We start from the raw sequence: 26,645 nt of genomic DNA, 5'->3' as shown, positions 1-26,645 counted from the left end.
AAAAAAAAGCTCAGGGCAAAGTCTCAGAAAGACAAGTATACAGAATGATATAAAACAAATGTTTTGTTGTTATATCATTTTATGTAATGCTGTTATGACAGTAAGAAGTTTAGTGTCCAATGAAGAAAAATAATTGGTCTATGCTTACTCAGTACTAACAAGGAAGAGGAAAACTGTATTAGCCAGATCCTAGTATTTTTGTCATTGAAAACTGACTTTCTAAAATTTGCTCTGAAGAAAAAAAGAGAAAGTGTATAGGCAAGTGCATTATTTTCTTCTACTTCATGCTGCAAGCCTTTTCTTCCCAACAACAGGCTCTGAGAGCATGCACAAGTACTCACTGAATTTGGTTTCGAGTTTTTTTTCATATACTTGTCTAGAATGGGACATGCAACTCCCACAAATTTTATATCTGACCTACACACACTCTGAACTTTCATTTAAAAAATGTAGCAACACTTTGTGTGTTTACAATATAAACTCCTTTTAAATCAATCCTTAGGAGCTAATGTTTTTCTTCTGCAACTGGTAGTCTGTATAGGAGCTACATCAATATCTATTCTATAAACCATCATAAATAAGTCATAATTACATTTGAACACCTGAATCGTAGGTCATAAATGAACACTTAAAAGGTTTTAGGTAACAATGGTATTAATAAAACTATATACTTTAGAACTGAAAAAAGTTTTTAAATTTAAAAATATTACTTACTATTTTAGAGGCTAACATTTCAAAGAGAACTTGGCAAATCAGTCAAAATAAATTTATATAGCCTAATGGATTGCTTATAAAATTTAATGGATTTATGACTGAAAGTTACCTTAAAAAAAAAACTGTACCTTTTTATCATATAGATCATTGTGGATCACTCTGCAATTTTTAGTTCAACAAATTAAGCCTGTTCTTGATAGTAAATTTTATACTATTTCTTTATCAATTATATATTACATACACATTTTAAAATATTTAATTATATTTAAAGATTTTAAACAACTAAGGTATAACAACAACTATATCAACTAAATAAAGTTCACTTCCCTCATTTGCCAACTCATTAAGTTATTGTCAAATCTTAATTATCTTTGTTACTGAGGGAAAGAGTAAAAAACTGAAACCCACAAATGATGATAAACCACAACCTGTTTCAGTAAAACATTCAAGCTTCTCCCAACCCAGCAACATTTTCTTAGGGTTAATTAAATGAAGCTTTTATCTCATCTATCCTATTGGTAACTGAGACAGAAATTGATTAAATGGCAAACAACAGGAAAAGCAAAAGCACCTGAGTAATTTAAAATGCAGTGCAATCACTCACTGAAAACTTTATTCATAAGATTTTCTTGTTGTTAACATTCAAACAGGCTTGTGACAAATAGAGTGAGTACTTAAATTTGGTGTAAGACAAACTTACAAATTCTTAAAACAAATAAGCTTCATAAGTTATTAAAGTAAAGTAGTCGCTCAGTCGTGTCTGACTCTTTGCAACCCCATGGACTGTAGCCTACCAGGCTCCTCTGTCCATGGAATTTCACAGGCAAGAGTACTGGAGTGGGCTGCCATTTCCTTCTCCAGGGACTCTTCCTGACCCAGAAATTGAACCTGGATCTCCAGCATTGCAGGCAGATGCTTTAGCATCTGAGCCACCAGGGAAGCTCATCGTAAGTTACTAAGTTGATGTAATTTTTTCCTTATAGACATTTTTTTCTGGATATGAAAATATATACTAAGAGAACTTTTCAGAGTGCTAAATATATATAATATGGGAAAAAACTAGGACCCAGAAAGATAATCTAACTTGCCTTGGTTTAAGAAGCTAGTTGCTATGAACTTTTTGTTCTAGGAATGATAGCTCCTGATATCAGTGCTTTGTCCATTGCACAGAACTGCCCTTAAGCTGGGGAAAAAACACTTCTTAAAAAGGATGGCAAGGATCACTTATGGAGAAACTGATCCAGAGAATGTTCAAAGATTTTCAACTGAGAATTAAATTCAAATGTATTACATTGGTATTTTGTTGTTGCTAATATGTAAAACCTCTTCTGCTCTGGGTTTTAATTATGGGGACTAATATAAAACTTGACATTCACACACACACACACACACACACACACAATATATTTCATTATGTCAATCAGAGCCTTCCATGATGCCTAATTGAAAGAACTACTTGAAGTATGCTAAAATGTAATCGTTGCCCATTTGTGTCAGCTTACCAGATTTGTGCTTCTTGTGTTTTGCTTTCTTTTTGATGATCAGTAACTTATTCTGGATCTCAGGTTTATAAGACTTGAATGCAAGGGAATGAAGACTTTCGCGCTTTCTCTGTAAGTTTTCATTCAAAATATCTTTCAATTTCTTTTTTTTCTTTTTCTTCTTTTTTGCCCTCATTTTAGTTAGTTTGAGTTTCTTGTGGCTCTGCAGTGACTGTTCTAATAGAATATCCCTTACAACTTTGTGGCAGTTAATGTCTGGATGATCACTGTGGCTTCCATTTACATGTATCTGGCAAGATTTCAGAGCATTTTCTTTTAACGGACTGGGTTCAGGCTTTACTCTGGAAGCTTCACCATATTTTTCCTGATTTTCTATAAACCTTATTTCACCTGGACTGAGAGGCTCTCCAAAGCTAGTAACCTCCCCTGGACTTCCTGGTTTCTCTAAATTTTCTTTACAACAATCAGTTATATTCATTTCACAGGGCCTGCGAATTCTAATTTCACAGTTAGAGTTCACTTCCGTTTCAACAGAGATGTCATGATTATCTAAGTTCATTTTAGCAGGGCAGCAGGTTGGATCAAAATTAATTTCCTGCTCTTTCCTGAAGGCAGAGGGCAGGCCTTCTCTACTACACCTATGCTCTCCATTACTTGCACTAACATAGTCACACTTCAATTTCTCCAGTTTAATCCGAGGTACTCTTTGTATTTTAATGGGTGGAATTGGAAATTCTGGGGCCTGAAAAGGTCTTTGTTTGTAAATCCGTACATCTGCACCACAGAACTGTGGAAAATGTACATAAGCATTCTCCAAATAATCATAACCAAGAATAACTTCCCTGCATTCATGAATAGGTTGACCAAGTACAGCATCTTGAACTTCCTTTTGTGTTTCATACACAAAGTCACAAAGACCCTTAAGTATCCATACTTTTTGGTAGAAAGGTAGCTCATGAAAAGGTTTTTCTTCCAATGGATTAACTTCTCCAAGAACTTTAAAAAACTGAGGACACAACCCAAGTTTTTCAGCACAGTTGTCAGGATTTTCTGTCTGCCCTACAGCCGTGTACCACTGCTGCACTTTCTGTCTCAGTGCTGCTTCCCAGGTCCTATAAGGCAAAGTAGGTCTTCGATGTAAGGTAGGTCTGCGATGGGGAGGACTTAATAGAGAAGTCATTATTTTAGATAGAAAAGCATTACATTGAGGCATCAGAAGACAACGTTCCAATTCGTAAAAGACTATTTCTGGCAAATTTAAAATTTGCTGGGCCAAACAAAGGAAATGCCCAATAGCTGGAATTTCCCACATGGTCTCCATACAAGTTGGAGCTGCTTGAGCTAGAAGTTTTCTTTCCCATTCTTCTATTTCCTTTTGACTAGCTTCTTCTGCTTCTTTTCTTTCCTGCTCCCGAAGCCTAAAAAAATTTAACAAATTATATTATTACTATTTTAAATAGAGAATACCATAAAATACTGAATTTTAAGTATGTCATATTTATCTTCAGACAACAAGGCTCTCCAGTTTAGATGTACTGCTATTTTTTCTTTTTTTTATCAGATGAAATAAATATACAACTTGATACTAAGTTTTATGGATGGAGGATTATCACTGACATTGCCGCTCAAAAGTAAAATTCAAATCACAAGTCCATCAACTTAAAAATAAATGGAAAAAAGTTTTAAATGTTTACTAAACAAAACACTCCAGTACTCCAGTACTCTTATCTGGAAAATCCCATGGACGGAGGAGCCTGGTAGGCTGCAGTCCATGGGGTCACTAAGAGTCAGACACGACTGAGAGACTTCACTTTTACTTTTCACTTTCCTGCATTGGAGAAGGAAATGGCAACCTGCTCCAGCATTCTTGCCTGGAGAATCCCAGGGATGGCAGACCCTGGTGGGCTGCCATCTATGGGGTCGCATAGAGTCGGACACAACTGAAGTGACTTAGCAGCAAACAAAAGCACAGTTTAATGTTTTCTAGAAGCAATATGATGTCATATAAGAGCTATAAAGAGGTTTACATCCTTTAATCCCATAATTCTATGCCTAAAAAGTTATATGAGGAAGATAATTCAATAGAAGAAAAAGTTACATGTCTGTAAGTGTTAACTGGAGTTCTATATAAGAAAAAAGAACTATAAAGAAGTTGTATTACATAGCTGGAAAATAAGCTGGCTATGTTATACAGCCTTTAAATTAAAATTAGGAATAACATCTATAAACACAAAAAATATCAGAACACAGCACTTAACAAACAGTATCAATAATATATGCACATACTAAATAAGGAAATGACAATATTCCAAACATAGATGGTTCCTAGGTCAGTGAGATGATGAGTGTTCTTTTCCCCTTAAAAATTTCCTCATGTTGAAACTGTAAAAACAAAAATATTGTTTCTTTATGGGCACTGCTTTAAATTTTCTTAAATAAAAAATTAAACTAGATAAAAAGAAAGAAGTCTTGTGATTTTGCATTAGGCAATGTGTTTTTAGATATGGCACCAAAAGCACAGTGACAAAAGGAAAAATGATGAAGTGGACATCATCAAAACTAAAGCTTTTTGTGCTTTTAAAGGACATCATCAAGTGAAAAGACAACGACAGATGGGAGAAAATTTTTTCAAAATCATGTATCTAGTAAGAGATCTGTATCTAGAAAATGAAAGAACACATATAATAATAAAAAAGGATAAAATAGCCCAACTAAAAATAGACAAAGGATAATTTCTCCAACGAAGACATAAGCAAATAAAAAGATGCTCAACATCATTATGCATTCAAGAAATGTAAATCAAAAACCAAAATAGGATACCAATTCATGCCTACTAAGATGATTATTTTAAAAGAGATAATAACAATTATTGGTGAGAAATGTGGAGAAACTGGAAACTTCATACACTGTAAAGGGTACAGATGCTTTGGAAGGCAGTCTAACAGTTCCTCAGAAAGTTAAACATGTGACCCAGGAATCCTACTCCTTGGTACATGTCCAAGAGAAATGAAAATATCAAAAACCTGTACATGAATGATCATAGTAGAAATACTGAAAATGGCCAAAGAGTAGAAACATGAAATGTCCATCAACTGTCCAACGGATTATTAAGAAGTGGCATATCTATACAATGTAATATTATTTGGCAATAAAAAATATACAGTGCTGATACATGTTACAATATGGATGAACTCTGAAACATAATGCTATGTGAAAAAAGTCACCCACAAAATATCACATATTGTATAATTCCACGTATATAAAATGTCCCGAAATGTACGGAGACAGAAAGAAGATCAGAGGTTTCCTAGGATTGAAAAGGTGTGGGAAATGGAAAGTATCTTAATAGTCTTTCTGTCTTAGGTGACGAAATGTTCTAAAATTGACTGCAGTGATGGGTGTACAACTCTGTGAATATACAAAAAAAAAAGAATTTTATGTTTAAATTTGTAAATTCTATTGTGTATGATATACTAAATCTGTATTAAAAAATTGAAGCATATAAGGTTTTAGGAGAGACATTAGAATATGACAACAAAGGGGGGAAAATGTAATAACTTCTCTTATTTCTGAATTTTCAAGACTGAACTCTTCCTCTAGAATAGATATATAAAGATGTGACTAATTCATAAACTCTAAATGAACACTGAGGTATAATGTCTGACATTGGCTATTTCTCTGTACTATCATATTATAATCTGTTAAAACACAGTAAGAACACCATTTTAGCAGTATTGGGACTTCTAATTTTATCGAAAAAGCCTACTTTTATATTTCTGGCTGAGAGGTCACACCATAACTACCTTGCTATTACTGATAGAATAAATTATCTTATCAAGTAGTCTGGTTCATTAAAGAAGTTAATAGAGAAACATATAAAATGTGTGATTTGGCATTTAAGTATTTAATTACATCTAAATATCCAAACAATGTTAGACATTTTAGCAAAAAAAATTTTTTTTTCAAAAGTGCTTATGGTTTTGAGGAGTTTCAGTTTTTCATTGAATGGGGGTGGTGGTGGGATGGTAGAATTTGGCCTCCCTAGTACAAAGGTGAGATTCCAAAAGCCCACAGTATTAGCAGAAAGGTGTACTAGCAATAACAGTCCCTTTTTCTGGCCCCAACTAAAGGCCTGAAAGGAAAACTGTCTTCACAACAGGAGTGGTGGATGGAAAAAAAAAAAATCTCTTCTAAGAATTTATAACTGTAAGCTGACTAATGTGGATTTATTGCCGACATTCACATTTCCTGGGTGCTCAGAAAAGTTTAACGTAGTTTCATGTCAAAATGTAGTCTCATGACTTGAACAGAAAAAAATTAAATCTCTAAGGCAATGCACTTTGTAACTGGATCTTAAGGAACTCCCACACGGATACAATGACAAGGAACGAGTTAAAACAAAACAAAACAAAACAAAACCCCAAAATATAAAAGGAAAGAAGCTATTGTGAGGCTCAGGAAAAAAAGTATGACTTCTAAAAAAACTACAGATACGGGAATTTTAGGAGGTGGAAAATAGGTCTGGTGAAAAGAAACTGAAAACATGGGTAAAGAGGAGATTATTTTAAAATGGCAAGGTAGTATTAAAAAGAACTGAAGAAAATGAGTAAATATGGAAACTAAGAACTTAAAAGGTTTACAGCTAATTCAACAGAAATCATGGAAGCCAGAAGACAATGGAATATCTTTAATGTACTTAAAAAATAACTATCAATGTAAATTTCCATTCACAGCAAAAGTATCTTTCAAAAATGAAGACAAAAACAAAGATATTTTCAAACAAAAATGTCATATTTGTGATGAACAGAACCTCAGCCAAAGGAAATGCTAAAGGATTTACCTCAAGTGGAAGAAAGGTCAGTGATACTAGACTGATGATTAGAGATGAGAAAAGAGTGAGAAATTGGAACTATATAGGTTAATCTATATAGATAGGGCATAAAATAATGATAAAAGCGCTTTGTGGAGTTTAAAAAGAAGACAAGATAAAATTAAAATTTATTATAACAATAGCAAATAAGCTGTGTGAGAGATGATTAAATTTAATAGTGTTTCAAGGTCCTTGTATTAAACAGGAAGATGGTAAAAATACTGATTAGGCTTTAATAAGTTAAGGAGGCATGTGAAAGTTGAAGGTAGGGACTAAAGTAACAAACTTTAAACATACAAATTAGTAGAACCAGAAATATGGAAGGAAAACCATATAGCAATGAAAACTGGTGGTATGCATGTTAACTAAAGCAGTACTTGGAAGGGCATATATAAATAAGAATGTATATCTAGAAAAGAAGGAAAGTTGAAAATAAAATATTCATATTCATTAAAAGAAAAGAAAAAAACTAGAAAAAGAAGAGCAAATCAAAGTCCCAAAGTTGAAAGGAAATAGCAGAAATTAATGAGATATAAAACAAATAGAAAAATAATTAAATTCAAATGTTTGTTCTTCAAAAATGTTATTAAAATTAACAAATGCCTGATAAAACTGATGAGGAAAACAAAACATACACACAAAAACCAATACCAGAAATGAAAATGATGAAAATGAGTTTATAGATTCTATAATTTAATCCTATAGATTCTACAGATATAGACAATACAATGTTTATTATAAGAAATTTTATGCCAAGAGACAATTTTAATGAATAGGCAAGTTTTTTGAAGAACACAAATTAACAAAACCGACACAAGAATAAAAATCTGAATAAACCTGTATTTATTGAAGAAACTACACACTTCAAAATCTTCTCTACATAGAAAAATTGGGGTCCTAAAGCCTTCACAAGAATTCAACTCAAAAATTTCGGTTAATGAAACAAAATATAAAAAGGGCATGTTAAAGAAGTAAAAGTGGGAATTAAAAATAATGAGTAATAAGAATTTATCAGAATGATTCAGAAAGATTTGTTTTAAAAAGGAACTTCTAAAAATAAGAAAATACAAACACAAAAATAAAACTCAAAAATAAAAGTCTAACCATCAACTGGAGTGCTAGAAAATAAGAATACAGAAATGGGGTAGTAGTGTGGTAATGACAGCAAAATTCAAAGAGATAATGGCTAAGAATTTCCTAGAAATAATGAAGGACATAAATCCCCAATTCAAAAGGCCCTAGAAAATAAATTAAGAGAACCACCCTTGGGCATACCATAATAAAACAATAAAACATCAAAGGAAAAAAAAAATCTTGCAAGCAGTCAGAAGAGAAGAAAAAACAGATTACATATACAAAAATGATAAAAAGATTTGAGAGATTTCTCAATAGCAACAAAATAAATGCAAAACTAACTCATTCATGGATAAGGATAAATTAAAGTTATTTTCATTTAGATAAAAATCAGAACTCATTCTAAAGTAAAAACTTCTAAAATGTCTTGTTTCCACCTGACGAGATAACAAGGAGTCAAATTTACTTTCCTACTTGAACCAATCATAAAAATCCTGACAAAATACACAAAACAATGGTTTGTAAGAATTTAAGTATCAAGCAAAGGACAGTGATCTCAGAGAGATGGGAAACAGAAGGTGAGACCAAAAACTACTGCAGTTTGTCAGTTTCAGAGAATTTTCAGGCCATGATGCAGGAAGGGAAATCCAGATAAGAGTCTAGCAGACTCCACAAGATGAGAAGCCAAGAGTCCAGAGACACCAAGGCAGCAGAGTCTACAAGAGATAAAACTCAAGAAGAAAGAGCTGCATAAATTTTTACAGAGTCCTCCTCAACTTCAGAGCAATAACTAGTGTATGCATGTAAGGTAATAACCCAAAACTAGGTGAGGGAAAAATACCCAAAAGATTAGAAAATAAAGTGTTTATTCCCACAAGCCACACTGGAAAAATTCAAAATTCAAAGGAGAACAATTAGCCCTAGACGGAGCATTGCTCTGGACTCAAGTAACAAATCATAAAAGATCCAAAATGACCAAATTGTTTCAAAATAATTACCCGCATTTCAGAAAAAAAGCTCTAGAAGACCTATAGAAATATAAACATATCTGGCACCCTCCAAGATAAAACTCACAATGTTTGGCATCCAAACCAAAAGTACTAGGCATAAAACAAAGTAGAAACACATGATCCATAATGAGATAAATGATCAATCAAAATAGACCCATAAATGAGACAAATGGTAGGATTAGCAAATAAGGTCATTAAAGTAGTAACTGAAACTGTAATCCATATAGTCAAAAAGTAGAGACATGAAAAATTAAGTAGTGACATGGAAGATATAAAACAGATTCAAGTTAAACTTTTAGAGATGAAAACTACAATGTCTGAGATGAAAATATACTGAATGGGACTAATGGCAAATTAGACATAGCAGAAGAAAAGATTAGTGAACTTGAAGACAGTAACAGAAACTATCTAAATTTAAAGATACAGAGAAAATACTTCTATAGTATATACTTCAGGAAAAAGATGATCATAGAAGTTCTAAGATGAAAGAAGGATTGAAGAACAAATCAACTGTGAACCATATGGGTAAATAAACATTATTACAAAAAACAGTAACAACAATGTCTAGTTTGGGGTAAAAAATGAGATAGAGCTGAATTATTAATCAATAATACATAAGACAGATGAGGCAGAAAAGATCCATATTAACAGAAAAAGAGCATGTAACTTGCAAATAAACAGAAATACTTATAAGTGAAATAAATCTTCACTTCCACAGATGGATGTCAACAGATAATGCCAAGCTAAAAAATCAAGAACTATTAATAGCCAACATAAGCATATATTAAGAAATATGGAAATAATTACTAGAAAAATTACCCCAAAAGTTAAAGGTAGATGTTTCTGAGTCATGAATTTGAAGATGAGCTGAAGTAAGGGTTGCTATCTTTCATTAAAAGCCTCAGTAGTACTATGTGACTTTTAAACTATACAGCCAATGAAATAAAAAAAAAAATTTCATAAATCAACTTTTTAAAAGCTAAAGAATATTAGCCAGGAGCTATAAAAGAGCCAAAATGAAAAAGATTTATAGATACTGTATATCTTACCATGGTAGATTTATGTATATTTTGTATCTTAACATGAAACTGAATTTCTCTACAGTTAATATATACTGAGAAGAGTAATCATTTATTCAATGTTCTGTTAACTAAAAAAAAGGTTTTCAATTTATTTCTCATGAAATGTAACTCAAGAGTTTAAAGGTTTGGTATAGGAAATTGAATCTGTTCGAATATCAACCATCAAAAAGTGCATTTAGCATACTTGGCACTGAAACTGATTTTGGTCAACCATGTCACAATTAATTATGCTCTGTTTTTGTACAGGTGAAAAAGTAATAACTAGTACTCAGGGAAGAAAATGAAACGAGGAGTTGGAACAGACCAAAACACTTTTATGGACTTGTTTTTGTCTAAAACAGTGTTAGCAACCTTTGGCCAATAAAGGCTAGAGATATGGCAATTTCAGACACTATTCAACTTACAGATGGGGACATTAAGGACATAGAAGGACAATGAGATAATTTCCTTAGGCTTACATAGTGTATTAGTGCAAGAACCAGCAATATAAATAGTCTGCCATTGGTAGGTTAAAGTTAGCACCAACTGGCTTACTCTGGGAAGAAGAAAATTTAGGCAATAATTCATGCATTCTGCAGGATCAGGTAACTGGAAAGGCCGTGACATAGTTGTGTTATGATGCAGCCAAATATGGACATTGCCTGAAGTTATTTAAGGGCTGCTACTCATGCTTACGTTCCCTACAAACTAAACCTTTCAGGAGACAATGATGGATTCTAAATTCAAACCATGAGTACTGAAGAGGTAGGAGGAAGAGAAAGTCTGGTCTGGTACAGGCCAGCGAAATGTGGAATAATCCTTTAGAACTAGAACTGTGAGTCTCCATCCTGTCCTCAGCAGGGTGGTACATATGGAATGGGAGCTTGCCAAAGACCTCTAGAGTCAATATCTATAATCTGCCAATGAAAAAAAAATTAAACACATTTAAAAAACACTCTATTAAAAAATGCTGAAGCAAACCAGTGTGCTCACAAGGACAGATTAAAAAAAAAACAGCTTTCAAAGTTATTCTCAATTTAAAAAATTGTTCTGAGGTATTATACTAAAATCAGATAACAGCGCTACATGTTTCTAAAATGTTAGCTCAAAAAATTAAGCCTTCAGTATTTGGGTGATGCTATAAGACTGCCTGAGGATACTTATAAAAACCACATTCACTAATGGGAAAAAGGAAAGTTAAAGAGAGTAGATCCTAATAGTTCTCATCACAAGGAGAATTTTCATCTTTTCATTATATCCATATGAGATGATCAATATAATTAAATCTACTTTGGTAATCATTTACGTAAATCAAACCATCATGCTGTATATTTTAAACTTACACAGTGATATATATCAATCATTTCTCAGTAAAACTGTAAGTAAAAGTAAACACTACAAAATGAACAAAATTTTTTTTTTCCTGGACAAGTTCTTGATTGTTCTTTACTGGCTTAGAGAACATTAATCCGTTACTATGTAAAATACTAATAGAAGCTGTGCCTTAGGTTATTTTGGTCATAAATAACTTGGCAGGAACATCATTCATGAGTAAATAGCTTTACAAAGAAGTTATTATATGTTTTAAAGTATCCTAACTTTAATAGTTTTATAAATTTTATCTAATGCCTATCATGTATAAGAATACAGAGAGGTGAAAGTATGGGCCGCACACTTTACAATCTAGTAAGAAACATATACAGAAGCTGTAATGCAAAATAATCCATTAACTGAAAAACCATTATAACACAATGTTTAAGCTAGTTGAATGAAAAAGGAAAGCAAGACATTCATTTACATTTTCAATATAAAATATTATATTTTAGGAAAAGCAATCATTGATATTGTTTAGTCAAGCTTTTTACTTAACTATAAACAAAATCTCTTCCAGCTAAGTAGAAAAGGAATTAAGCTCTGTTAAGGGTTTGTTGTTACGAACCAAACTTAACAGATATGAACTGCAACTGCACTTTGACAACTTCTCCAGGAAAAATTAGACTGCCACTATTATTTGGTACTTCTCATACTAGGAACCTAGAACAACTAGAAGCTCCCACCACCACCTTTGTCAAAAGATAAACTTCTTGCCTAAGACTGCCACCTCATGTTGGTCCCAAGCAATTTCAAGTGAGAAGAGTATGACTGGTCATGGACCTCCTTACCTTAGTTGTGAGTGGGTATGAGAATACAGATTTCCTGGCAACTGCTTTGCAAAGTCAGGAAGGCAGGAGGAGAAGGGGATGACAGAGGATGAGATGGCCGGATGACATCACCAACTCGATGGACATGAGTTTAAGCAAGCTCTGGGAGTTGGTGACAGACAGGGAAGCCTGGTGTGCTATAGTCCATAGGGTCGCAGAGTTGGACACAACCGAGCGACTGAACTGAGCTGAACTGCTTTGTGAAGTTAGGGCTTGTAACATGGGAAATTACCAAAATGTAGGGCAACTATTCAAAAATGTGGGTGGTCACAAATGACAAATGTCTACTTCATTAAGTCATTGTTACTTTAGGTTATTAAGAATTTGAAAATAAATCAAATGTAAGTCATAATTTCTAAATCACAGAAATGTAAAAAACATTTTTACTTTTAACTTTAGCAATTTCCAGATCAATAAAATACCAATAAGTTTATACAACTTACATGCACACTACTTTTGGAAATCCAAATCATTTTGCAAAGAAAAGAATGGTGCAGTGGTACAATATTTTTAACATGGCTATTATTTGATTAAAACTGATACCTAATACTGTCATATTTTGGATTAACTGAAATTTACTTGAGGAAAGCTAGCTTTCAATTTTAACAATTTTATTTTTTAAAAACAGTTATCTAAAATGTATTACATACATTCCGGCTTAATAAACAAGGAACACAAAATATAGTTTAACCTTTCCTTAATGATTCAATGTCATCATTATTAACAAAATGCAGTGGTCATGAGTATCTTAAAGACTATTCCAGCAACTACACATTAATCAGCCCTTTCATTCCATTTTCCTCTTTGACTTATAGTGCTCCTGTCTTCTAAATCTTAACAGTGCCTCCCTACATTAATCAGCTCCAAGACTGGCTGCTACCCTATTAGCATTTACCTGGAGAAGGCCAGACTACCAACCCCTCAGTTCAGTTCAGTTGCTCAGTCATGTCCGACTCTTTGCTACCCCATGGACTGCAGCACACCAGCCTTTCCTGTCCATCACCAACCCTTACTCAATGTTTATTTCTCTCTGTTAAATACATATCATCTGCCATCCCCTTTGTATTGGTTTCCAATGCATCTAGGTAAATAAAGATAATAGTATAGGAATGTCGGGATTTTTGTAATCTGAATAAGAAACCATGGTATTTATAGCCTATACTGTACAAGCAAGGGAAACTACCTACTGTATAAAAATAAAATACAGAGTAAGGACTCCCTTCTTTTAACTGAAATAGATCACAAATCAGAGACCTAACTGTTGGACTTAAAAGATTTTTTAAAATAGTTTACTTTTAGGTCTGTGTCTGCCCAGATGATCACCTAAAAATTATTAGATACCTGTCAGTTAACTCAAGTATCGCCATATTACCATAATATGAAATAGAATTATTCAGCTTGCTGCCAACTTGAATTTCCAATATATCGAATAAAAAGTTGTCTAAAGCTAATGAACAGGAGGAGAACATTATTTTCCCACTTCTTATACCAGAAGTTTTAATCAAAAAACAATAAAAAAGAGAAAGCTACACCCAGGTTTTAAGCACAACTACAGTAGCCATATGATCTCTGCAACCTTCCCTGTCTTCCAATCTGACCCTTCTTTATGATGTTTCCAAAGTCCCTTTCAGACCAAATTTTTCAGTAGCCATATTCTCAGCTAGTCTCTGACTAACTCTCGACAGGATAATTAGATTGACAGAATTGACAGATTGATAAAATCATGATAGCCGGCAGAAAAATTATACACAGGGAGGCAGGCTTTGCTTAGCACTCCTATGTATCACATTATATGTTGCTGATGAAATGTCATATTTTCCTTCTGAAGATATATCATATTTTCCTTCCTTTTTTTCCCACCAAAAAATCTTGGGAAAGGTCCAAAAGACGTTAAAAAAATAACAAAAACAAAAGACTCTGCTTATCCCACTAGTTAGGTGGCACTTTATGAATTTTAATACTTACTGCATTTTCAACTATAAAAGAAAATCATGCTTATGTTAGAAAACAAAGGTTAAAATAAAAGGTCTAACTATTCTTGATAGATTTCACAAGTTTTTATGTAAACTCTAAATTTGGATGCACATAAAGTTAACAATCTCTTGGCACAGAAGAGAGAAAAGGGAAGCTGGAGTGGCAAGGATAGCAAGAATGTGGGATAAAGGGTGTACAATGGGGTTAGAGAGACAAGATGAGGCCAAAAGCTGAAAGCAGGGTCTTATAAACTATATTAAGCCATTAAAGTTCTTGTGTGTACCTGTTTTGTTTTGAGGAGGTAAAAAGTAATGGGAACAGGAAAGAAGGCGTGATCAAATCTGCATTGGGAAAAGTTCATTCTACTTTTTAGACATGAATCTGAGCAAATTCTGGAGACAGTAAAGGACAGGGAAGCCAGGCATGCTGCAGTCTATCGGGTCGCAAAGAGTTGGATACAACTTACCTACTGAACAACAAAATCCTACCTTTAATGTGAAAAACAGAATAGAATGAGGGTAAGCATGGACACAGTTTCACTAATTAAGAGAAGATTATAGTTGTCTAAGTGAGAGATTAAGGAACCGGATGGAGACAGAGAAGATAGAGGGAAGCAGATTAAAGAGAGATTTAGGAAATAAAACATCAATATTTGGGATTGAATTTTGATTTGTGTATAAGGGAAAGGAAGATGTCCTGTATGAATCTCAGATTTCTAACTTAAATATGAATCTCAGATTTCTAATTTAAATAATCTAACAGATGGTGGTGCCATTCACAAAGATAGGGAGCACTACAGTGAGATCAAGTTCTAGGAGTAAGCACTAGGCTTTCATAATTAATTTTTGGTGTAATCATTTTGAAGAGATCTATGGCAAATATCTTTTGTTTGCCTCCAGATCTACTCTCTACTGTATAGTTTTATCTGTATCAGTAGGCAACCTCATCCGCTAGCTTTCCTTAGGTTTAGTCAAGACAGTCCTGGCAAGATAGGAAAGTAGGGTAGAGTATTTATTCCCTTGGCCTCCTCTTTGTGAAGTTTTTGGTATTTGCCTAATCCGCATGTGCTATACAAACAATAACAGGGAAATAACTTGAGATGATGACTAGCTCTGTTTAATGTCCTGTTAAATTTTCATGAACAACATAAGCATAACTGTTAAGAACATGTATATTAAGTTCATGTAAGTGGAATAAAACTTTTATAAATGGACTTAAAAGTTTTGTTGGGGGAGCTGTGTCCTTCAACAGAAGGTATCATCTCAGTAGTCTCTTCTTTATACTCCTCTCTGGGGTACCAGTAACTAATCCCCCTTGTTTACTAACAGCCTTATGTCTTTTTTTTTTTTTTTTTAAGACATTTATTCAGAGTCATGATCAGACTATTACATTTTAGCAATCAACAGCATGGGTGCAAAACAACAACAACAACAAACTACATTAAAACACTTTGTTGGAATGCTTTACACTTTCCACAGAACAGAAATTAAAATTACCTGTTTTACAATTAATCACAAGTACAGTCCTCAAGCTGCATTGTCTAAAACATGTCTTCTTTGTAGTAGCTAGGCCCTGAAGGGATGAGCAGTGTCGGTGGGAAATGATGTAGCCTCTGACTTGAGGTACGGGACTACATGTTTATTTCAAGCATCAGGTTCTCTTTTATACTTTTTCAAAAGCATTAGGTCAGAGGTTTGACATTTTCAGTTCCCCCTCACCCAGATTATTGTCTCAGTTGCCCTTCAAACAGGGTTCCTGCTTCAGCAATTCTCTCACAATCATGTTCACTTGTGATTACATTGTAACTCATGCTTATCCCTGGGCTGAATACCACATTCCTCGGTTTATTTCTTATCTTTCTAAATCCTTGCCCCTAGTATCCTAAGCTCACTATCCCTTAAAAAGGTTTCTAACTATTCTTAATTATTCCTAAACCCTAAACTCAGCAAACTTCTTTTGCCATAAACATTTCCCTCACAAACAGGTCTCAGATAACAATCTTTCCCATGGCCTCAAACTGTGGCCTATGTGCAAGTCCTGAGACATTCTTTGCAAAAATCCTTGAACAAATGTCAATGGTTACTTTATAGATTATTTTCTGGGCACAACTGTAGAAGGCTTTGTGCTTTCTCAGGCTTCTCTCAAGAACAATAAACACCTTAAAACATTCTTTCCAGCCAACTCAACGGAAGAAAGGAAGAAACAAGTCAGAATCACAAGAGCTAACTCCTTCATCCCAGGTCCGTGCCTGCGGAATGAGGAGAGGGGGCTGGGACCGTGCCTCCATTTTGTCAGTAATGCCTAACGCGGCTCCCGACACCACTGTGCTTGGCTGAGTTCACAGATCTGTTGTAAGCTGTAGTTTCCCTGTCACTTTTTTGGCTCTCCTCTCCTGCTAAGTTTTGTTTCCTGCCAGAAATTAAAACATTCCACCACTGCCATAGCTACTGCTACTACTGGAACCACCAAAGTGACCTTGGTTTCATGGTTTGGTGAAGTACTGGCCTCTACTGCCATAGGGGACAGAACTTCTGCCTCCAAAGTTTCCACCTTTTGTGGGCCCAAAATTTGAAGACTGATTGCCGCAACTGCCAAAATCATTGTAGCTTCCACCATCTCCAAAACCGCTTCCATCATTACCAAATCCATTATAGCCATTCTCACAGCCACGATATCCACCACCACGGCTGCCACCAAAGCCACTTCAACCACTAAAGCTTCTTCCACGACCAAAGTTGTTCCCACCAAAACCACCTTCACAACCACCACCGAAGTTTCCAGAACTACTTCAACCTCTTTGGTGGATGAAGCACTAGCTACCTCTTACTTAGAGCTTTTCTTACTTCACAGTTGTGGCCATTCACGGTGTGGTATTTCTGAATGACAATCTTGTCTATGGAGTTATGGTCATCAAAGGTTACAAAAGCAAAGCCTCTCTTCTTGCCACTGCTTCAGTCAGTCATGATTTCAATCACTTCAAATTTCCCATACTGTTCAAAATAATCTCTCAGGTGATGTTCTTCAGTGTCATTAAGGTCATCAATAAAAACTTTTTTTACAGTTAAGAGGGCACCGGGTATTTGAGAATCTTCTCTTGAAATGGCCCTCTTTGCTTCCACAATTCTTCCAACCACCCTGTGTGACCTCACACTCATGGCTGCATCCACCTCCTTCATAGGCATAGGTGACAAACCTGAAGCCTCTGGAGTGCTTGGTGTCTGGATCCGTCATTACCACAGTCTGTGAGCGTTTTCCATTACTCAGAATGGCTTCTCAGACTCTCATTGGTTGTTTCAAAGCTCAGTGCTCTGATGAAGAGCTGCCACAGCTGTTTGGGCTCTTTGGGAGACTCTGACTTAGACATGACAGCAGTGGAGTGGGGAGCCTTCTAAGACGCTTATTGACAGCATCCATGGGCAGAAACCTCATGCGAAGAGTTGACTCATTGGAAAAGACTCTGATGCTGGGAGGGATTGGGGGCAAAAGGAGAAGGGGACAACAGAGGATGAGATGGCTGGATGGCATCACTGACTCCATGGACATGAGTCTGAGTGAACTCCGGGAGTTGGTGATGGACAGGGAGGCCTGGGGTGCTGCGATTCATGGGGTCGCAAAGAGTCGGACACGACTGAGCGACTGATCTGATCTGATCTGATGGGCAGAAAGGAGTAACCTAACGAATGTATCTCAGCTTCACGTCTTAATGTTCAGCTATATTCCAACTTCTTTGGAAATAAACCCTCTTTGAATTATCCCATTTTGAATGTGCCACCTATTTCCTGAAGATGAGATACACTGATATCGTCACTGATAGATATTATATCCAGAGAATATATTAAGTATGCAATTAGGCTTCAAAAGAGAAGTTTGGGCGAGAGACATCTATCTATAAGTCTTCTATATATAGGTGGTATGGGAATGAATGAAATCACTTATGAAGAAAGTATAACATGAGAAAGGAGAAAATCTTAGATTAAAAACTAGAGCTGTGGCAACAGTTGGGCAGTTAAGAATCAGAAAGAACTACAATATTGAACAATGATGGCACTTAAGACTGAGGGGGAGTGTCTAGAGTTAAAAAGTTTAAATATTCATGTGTTCTTGGGAAGGAAAATAGGTATATTAAATTTATTCTTTAAATATACATAAGATACTTTATTGTCATAATTAATTACTTTATATAAAACTAATATGATGGTAACTACTTTATCAATATAACTTCCTTACAACAACTTTAAGAACATATTACTGTAGTTATTAGTGTAGCAACACTCTTTAAAGCACTAAACAACTTGCCATGACCATAAGATTAAAGGCAGAATGAATATAGAATTGAATGAAAAAGAATGAAGTACCTAGAAGGTGAAAGACCAAACAAAGCTGGACGCATCATGCTCCCTGACTTCAAGTGATGTTACAAAGCTATAGTAATCAAGAAAGTTAGTTACTGGCATAAAGACAGACTCACAGATCAATGGATAAGAACAGACAGCCCAGAAATAAACCCATATATATATATATCAACTACTTTACGACAAAGGAGACAGAATATACAGTATGGAAATCACAATCCTTTCAATAAATGGTGTTGGGGAAACTGGACAGCTACATGTAAAAGGATGAAATTTGACCACTATATTACAACATACACAAAAATGAATTCAAATGGATTAAAGACTTGAATGTAAGATCTTATACTACAGAACTCCTGGAAGAAAAAGAGTCAGTAAGCTCCTTGACGTAGGTCTTGGTAAAGATTTTTGGATCTGACAACAAAAGCAAAAGCAAGAAAAGAAAAAAGTAACTAAGTTTGACTACATCATACTATAAAAAGCTCTCTACAGCAAAGGAAGCCATCAACAAAATGAAAAGGCAAGCTATTAATAGGAGAAAATATCTGCAAATCATGTATCTGGTAAGAGGTTAAAATCCAAAATATATTAAAAAATTTATACAATCCAATAGTAGAAAACAATTTGATTAAAAAATGGACAGATCTGAATGTACATTTTTCCAAAGACACAGAGGGTCTACAGATACATGAGAAAATGATCAACATCATTAATCATCAGGGAAATGCAAATGAAAACCACAATGAGATATCATCTCATACCTGTCAGAATGACCATTATCAAAAACACAGAAAATAACAAATCATTGGTTAGGATGTGGATACAAGGGAACCTTTGAGCACTGTTGATGGTAATATAAACTGGTGCAACCACTATGAAAAACAGTATGGAAGTTCCCCCTAAAATTAAAAATAAAACTACAATATAATCCAGCAATTCCACCTCTGAGCATTTATCTGAAGAAAATGAAAACATTAACTTGAAAAGATATATGCATCCCCATATTTACTGCAGCATTATACACAACAGACGAGATATAAAAACAACCTAAATATCCATCAATGGATGAATGGATAAAGAAATTGTGGTATTCATACACAATGGAATACTATATAGCTAGCAAAACAGAAGGAAATATTACCACTTCTGACAGCATGGATGGATTTTGAGGACATTACGCTAAGTGAAAAAAAAGTCAGACAGTGAATGATAAAACTGTATGATCTCTCTTGTATGTAGAGTCTGAAAAAAAAAAAAAGAAAAAAGAGAGAGAACAGATTGGTGGTTGCCAGAAGAGAATGGGGAGAGTTAGGAAAACAGGTTGAGTGAGTCAAACATAAAGAAGAAAAATAAAATTAAAAATAAAGTAGAATGGATACACACCCACAGATCTATCTATCCATATCCTCATCCTTAAATAAGACAAGTACATGAATGTGTACTGTAGCATTCTATAATAATGCAACTCTAGAACTAATTCAAAATGTGTATCTTATCAGGTAAATGACTAAACTGTAATACAGTCAAATAATGGAATATTATACACAAGCACTGGAAATAAAATACAATGAAATAATTCAAGACAGCTAAATCTCAAGACACATAATGTTGACTGAAAACAGAAGACTGCCATTTATATAAAGGTTCAGTCAGTTCAGTCGCTCAGTCGTGTCCAACTCTTTGCGACCCCATGAATCACTGCACGCCAGGCCTCCTTGTCGATCACCAACTCCCAGAGTTCACCCAGACTCACGTCCATTGAGTCAGTGATGCCATCCAGCCATCTCATCCTCTGTCGTCCCCTTCTCCTCCTGCCCCTAATCCCTCCCAGCATCAGAGTCTTTTCCAATGAGTCAGCTCTTTGCATGAGGTGGCCAAAGTACTGGAGTTTCAGCTTTAGCATCATTCCTTCCAAAGAAATCCCAGGGCTGAGCTCCTTCAGAATGGACTGGTTGGATCTCCTTGCAGTCCAAGGGACTCTTAAGAGCCTTCTCCAACACCACACTTCAAAAGCATCAATTCTTCGGCGCTCAGCTTTCTTCACAGTCCAACTCTCACATCCATACACGACCACAGGAGAAACCATAGCCTTGACTAGATGGACCTTTGTTGGCAAAGTAATGTCTCTGCTTTTCAATATGCTATCTAGGTTGGTCATAACTTTCCTTCCAAGGAGTAAGCGTCCTTTAATTTCATGGCTGCAGTCACCATCTGCAGTGATTTTGGAGCCCCCCAAAATAAAGTCTGACACCGTTTCCATTGTTTCCCCATCTATTTCCCATGAAGTGATGGGACCAGATGCCATGATCTTCGTTTTCTGAATGTTGAGCTTTAAGCCAACTTTTCCCTGTCCTCTTTCACTTTCAAGAGGCTTTTTAGTTCCTCTTCACTTTCTGCCATAAGGGTGGTGTCATCTGCATATCTGAGGTTATTGATAGTTCTCCTGGCAATCTTGATTCCAGCTTGCGCTTCTTCCAGCCCAGTGTTTCTCATGATGTACTCTGCATATAAGTTAAATAAACAGGGTGACAATATACAGCCTTGACGTACTCCTTTTCCTATTTGGAACCAGTCTGTTGTTCCACGTCCAGTTCTAACTGTTGCAGGTTGCGTACAGATTTCTCAGCAGGCAGGTCAGGTGGTCTGGTATTCCCATCTCTTTCAGAATTTTCCAGTTTATTGTGATCCACACAGTCAAAGGCTTTGGCATAGTCAATAAAGCAGAAATAGATGTTTTTCTGGAACTCTCTTGCTTTTTCCATGATCCAGCGGATGTTGGCAATTTGATCTCTGGTTCCTCTGCCTTTTCTAAAACCAGCTTGAACATCTGGAAGTTCACATATTGCTGAAGCCTGGCTTGGAGAATTTTGAGCATTACTTTACTAGCATATGAGATGAGTGCAATTGTGCGGTAGTTTGAGCATTCTTTGGCATTGCCTTTCTTTGGGATTGGAATGAAAACTGACCTTTTCCAGTCCTGTGACCACTGCTGAGTTTTCCAGATTTGCTGGCATATTGAGTGCAGCACTTTCACAGCATCATCTTTCAGGATTTGGAATAGCTCAACTAGAATTCCAACACCTCCACTAGCTTTGTTCATAGTGATGCTTTCTAAGGCCCACTTGACTTCACATTCCAGGATGTCTGGCTCTAGGTCAGTGATCACACCATCATGATTATCTGGGCCGTGAAGATCTTTTTTGTACAGTTCTGTGTATTCTTACCACCTCTTCTTAATATCTTCTGCTTCTGTTAGGTCCATACCATTTCTGTCCTTTATCGAGCCCATCTTTGCATGAAATGTTCCCTTGGTATCTCTAATTTTCTTGAAGAGATCTCTAGTCTTTCCCATCTGTTGTTTCCTCTATTTCTTTACACTGATCTCTGAGGAAGGTTTTCTTATCTCTTCTTGCTATTCTTTGGAACTCTGTATTCAGATGTTTATAACTTTCCTTTTCTCCTTTGCTTCTTGCTTCTCTTCTTTTCACAACTATTTGTAAGGCCTCCTCAGACAGCCATTTTGCTTTTTTGCATTTCTTTTCCATGTGGATGGTCTTGATCCCTGTCTCCTGTACAATGTCACAAACCTCATTCCATAGTTCATCAGGCACTCTATCTATCAGATCTAGGCCCTTAAATCTATCTCTCACTTCCACTGTATAAGGGATTTGATTTAGGTCATACCTGAATGGCCTAATGGTTTTCCCTACTTTCTTCAATTTAAGTCTGAATTTGGCAATAAGGAGTTCATGATCTGAGCCACAGTCGGCTCCTGGTCTTGTTTTTGTTGACTGTATAGAGATTCTCTATAAAGGTTAAAGACATACAAAACAATGCTATATATTATCTATTAATATATACATAAAAAATGCTCAGAAATGACCTCCTTTTCCTGGTCATGATGCAGTAACTGAATCAATCTTACCCTCACTCTGTAAACAATTACAAATTGAATAAAATGCACAAAACAAATGTTTTTAGACATTGAATATCAAATAGTACAAGACTGTCATCCCCAAGAAATGAAATAAATGAGGTGATCCCTACAATTGACTGACCTCTTAACTAAAAGCAATTAATTTCCAGACCATGAGCAGAGACAGCAGAAACCCAAATGGTCCAGTGGAGTTGAGTTGAGATGAAAATCAGCATTAGGGGAGTAAGGCACCTAGAAATTGTGAGATAATTCTAAAAACAAGGAAGCTATGCAGAAAAGAGCTTCAGAAATCTATACAAGGGTACAAAGTAGGACAAGAATGACTAGAAAATTGTAAGATCAAGTTCATAGACACAATAGGGAGACCAGAGGAAGTGTGGAGTTCTCAGTCATCACTTGGGGGCATTTGGTGGAGACTCCAGAGAGGTCAGGTCTTAGCATGTGCTTAGTTGCTCAGTCGTGTCGAACTCTTTGCGACCCTATGGACTGTAGCCTTCCAGGCTCCTCTGTTCATGGGATTTTTACAGAAATAATACTGGAATGGATTGCCATTTCCTCCTCCATGGGATCCTTCAGACTCAGGAACCAAACCTTTGTCTCCAGGGTCTCCTTAACAGAACGAGGATTCTTTACTGCTGAGCCACTAGGAAAGCTCATTACATCTTAGTAGGAAATGGCAATCCACTCCAGCACTCTTGCCTGGAAAATCCCATGCACAGAGAAGCGTGATAGGCTACAGTCCATGGGGTCGCAGAGAGTCAGACACGACTGAGTGACTTCACTTTCACTTTCTTTCAATGTAACTTCGGAGAAGGCAATGGCACCCCACTCCAGTACTCTTGCCTGGAAAATCCCATGGACAGAGGAGCCTGGTAGGCTGCAGTCCATGTGGTCGTTAAGAGTCAGACGTGACTGAGTGACTTCACTTTCACTTTTCACTTTCATGCATTGCAGAAGGAAATGGCAACCCACTCCAGTGTTTTTGCCTGGAGAATCCCAGGGACGGGGGAGCCTGGTGGGCTGCCATCTATGGGGTAGCACAGAGTCGGACACGACTGAATCGACTCAGCAGCAGTAGCAGCAGCAGCAGCAGGGCTGAAGTGGAATGAAGGTTATTCTAGACCCATCTTATAAGAGCTTAAAACCTGGAGTTGAAAGGATTATCAAACTGATCCACAAGGAACTTAACTCCCTGGAAGAACAAAGCTCAGTCCTCTTTTAAGAAGGTAAATACAAATCTAAATACTCAGCAAGGTAACATTCACAACATACAATTTCTAATAAAAAATTACTGGACATGTCAAGAAGCAGAAAAATGTTACTTACAACAAGGAGAAAATTGGTCAATTGGCTTAGCAAAGACAAAGATGATGGAGCTAGCAGAAAAGGACATTAAAAGGAACATAATAAGAAATGAAGATATTAAAAAAACAAATTAACTTCTGGAGCTGAAAAAATACAAACTCTGAAATAAAAAAGTTCCCTGGATTAGACACTACATTAAAAAAGATTAGCAAAACTTCCATGCACTCTCAATCAAAATTCCCTCAGGTGTTTTTTGTTTGGTAGGATTTCCAGTATGATTCTAAAATTACACAGAAATGCGAAGATCCCAGTATAGCCTAAAAATTTTAGGGGGAAAAACAAAACAAAACACAAAGTTGGAATATTCACACTACCAAATTTCAAAGCTTATTATAAAGCCACAGTCATCAAGTCAACATAACTTAAAGATGGACTTATAGATGGTAAAGAACAGAAAGTCCAGAAAAACTCACAAATATATGTTCATCTGATTTTTAGCAAAGATGCAAAAGTAACTTATGAATGCTAAGTCACTTCAGTCGTGTCCGACTCTGTGCGACCCCAGAGACGGCAGCCCACCAGGCTCCCCCGTCCCTGGGATTCCCCAGGCAAGAACACTGGAGTGGGCTGCCATTTCCTTCTCCAATGCATGAAAGTGAAAAGTGAAAGTGAAGTCGCTCAGTCATGTCTGACTCTTAGCAACCCCATGGATTGCAGCCTAACAGGCTCCTCCGTCCATGGGATTTTCCAAGCAAGAGTACTGGAGTGGGGTGCCATTGCCTTCTCCGAACTTATGAATAATAAATAACAAAACTTAGAACAGTTTTAAAAACTGCTGAGTAGGGGGTACCAAGGCCTTTGATTTTATTCTTTGTTCCATGCTTAAAATATCCCTAGTTAAAAAAGAAAAGGTTAATGCTTTACCCAAAGAGCAAGCTTAATTCATATTAAATTATCATAGTTACTACACATTTAAAGGAGGGTTTTCCCCCCATGTCTTAATTCACCCATGTTTATTTGATGTTACGCACAGGACACACACATACATATATAAAACTGGAGAAAAGAAAAGGATTCTCATATTTCCAGATTCTTACTAGCCATTCCTACTTACTTGCTTAAATGTTTCCCTCATCACTTCAAACAACTTATTAAAGACTACAGTTCACAGATCTGTCTCCACACCACTGACTCAAGTTCTTTTATTTTCTTTGATGGTTCCATCATTTTTAGGTCACAGGGACAGCATACTTCTCAGGAGTACAAACTATAACCACAATGCTCTGGTTCAAATCTTAAATTCACCATTCAAAAACTGCCTGACTTTGGGCAAGTTACTCGTCTATCTGCCTCAGGACAAATACTGAATACATATGAGGTACTTAGAGCTGCTGCTGCTGCTAAGTCAATTCAGTCTGAACCTGGCAAATAGCCCTGCACAATAAACGTTAACTATTCTTTTTTATTTTCTTATTGCTACTATTACAACTATCTCCAGACTCCTCTTTGTCTCTTCCTATGTTCCTCCTATATCAAGGACGGTACTAAGTCCTGCTGATTGTTTCAAGAACAATTTAACCTTCTTCCTATTTCTGGTCATCAGTAGTGGAGCACTAGACTCCTACAGCCTTCTTCCTATAAGCCTTCCTTTTCTTCAATTTCTCTCTACATTAATCTATTACATACTACTGTCAGATTAATCTTTAGCCCCTTCCATACAACCCCCTTTTCTATAGCAGGAGTAGTTTTATGAGGCTCTATACAAGGAAAAGAAGTGGGTTTTATTTATTTTATTTATTTATTTTTTTTTTTTGAGGACACTGTGGGTTCTCAACTAACCACTATTATTAAAAAGTATGGTGGTACAGAAAGCCTCAGGTTGTATTTTAATCCTACAAAGCAAGCTAAATTATTACAAGAGGAGTAACAATATATTATAAATTGACTTTGACTAGCATTAGTAGTTCTCTATTATATCAGCAATTGCTAATATAGTTTGAGATATGATTTAATATAAAAATTATCAGTCTTTTCTGAGTAATCACTTACCTCTCTGGGCCCTACTCTCTTGCTATTTAAAAAAACCTTATAGATAGGTCATCAATCTCTGTACTCCCTGACCCTAAAAGTTAATACTAATTGAGCACAACATTCTTTCCTGATGAGTCCAGAGTAAGCATAGTTATCCAGGAAATTAATACCAGTGAAGGAACTGGCATAAGTGAACTTATATGTCATTTTGAACTACATTATCTCCAGAGGTTCTCCTAATTTTAAATGTTAAAGGTCTGTGCTTCTAAAGTTCTACAAATCTATTCAAAATTCTTCTCATTTAAAATTTATAATTCAATTGAGACTACTTCCAGAAGTATAGAAAGCAACCTGAAATCTTTCATAAAAATTATTTTTGTATAGTTTTTAAATAATTGGGTTTAAAATTGTACTTTGAAACAAATTCCATTTTGATATTTCAGTATTAACTCATATTTAGGTGAGAATGCATTTTGGAAACACTACTAAAATGGGCCCAGAAATTTGATATGGGCACACAAAAGTTACACAGCTACTCTCTGAAATGTAGTTCTTAAAAATTTAAACAACATGAAACTTAACTGTTTTTGTGTGTTTTTTTTTTTAACATTTAC

At 35.6% G+C, this 26,645-nt stretch overlaps 1 protein-coding gene and 1 pseudogene across 5 annotated transcripts in view; both read right to left on the bottom strand.

Moving 5' to 3' along the window:
* Window positions 1-26,645, bottom strand: part of BRD10 (bromodomain containing 10) — a 109,530-nt gene that overhangs the window by 48,534 nt on the left and 34,351 nt on the right. For all 5 annotated transcript variants that reach the window (XM_061425331.1, XM_061425332.1, XM_061425333.1 and 2 more), the window contains one exon: window positions 2,217-3,634. In XM_061425331.1, the coding sequence (XP_061281315.1) occupies window positions 2,217-3,634 (1,418 nt within the window). The remainder of the gene's footprint in view (window positions 1-2,216; window positions 3,635-26,645) is intronic.
* LOC133252613 (heterogeneous nuclear ribonucleoprotein A1-like) lies at window positions 9,880-26,639 on the bottom strand (annotated as a pseudogene).

Source organism: Bos javanicus, chromosome 8 (assembly GCF_032452875.1).
Source record: "Bos javanicus breed banteng chromosome 8, ARS-OSU_banteng_1.0, whole genome shotgun sequence".
Classification (NCBI taxonomy): Eukaryota; Metazoa; Chordata; class Mammalia; order Artiodactyla; family Bovidae; genus Bos; species Bos javanicus.
Note: the sequence above shows the minus strand (reverse complement) of the source record. Positions and strands in the feature narration are given on the sequence as shown.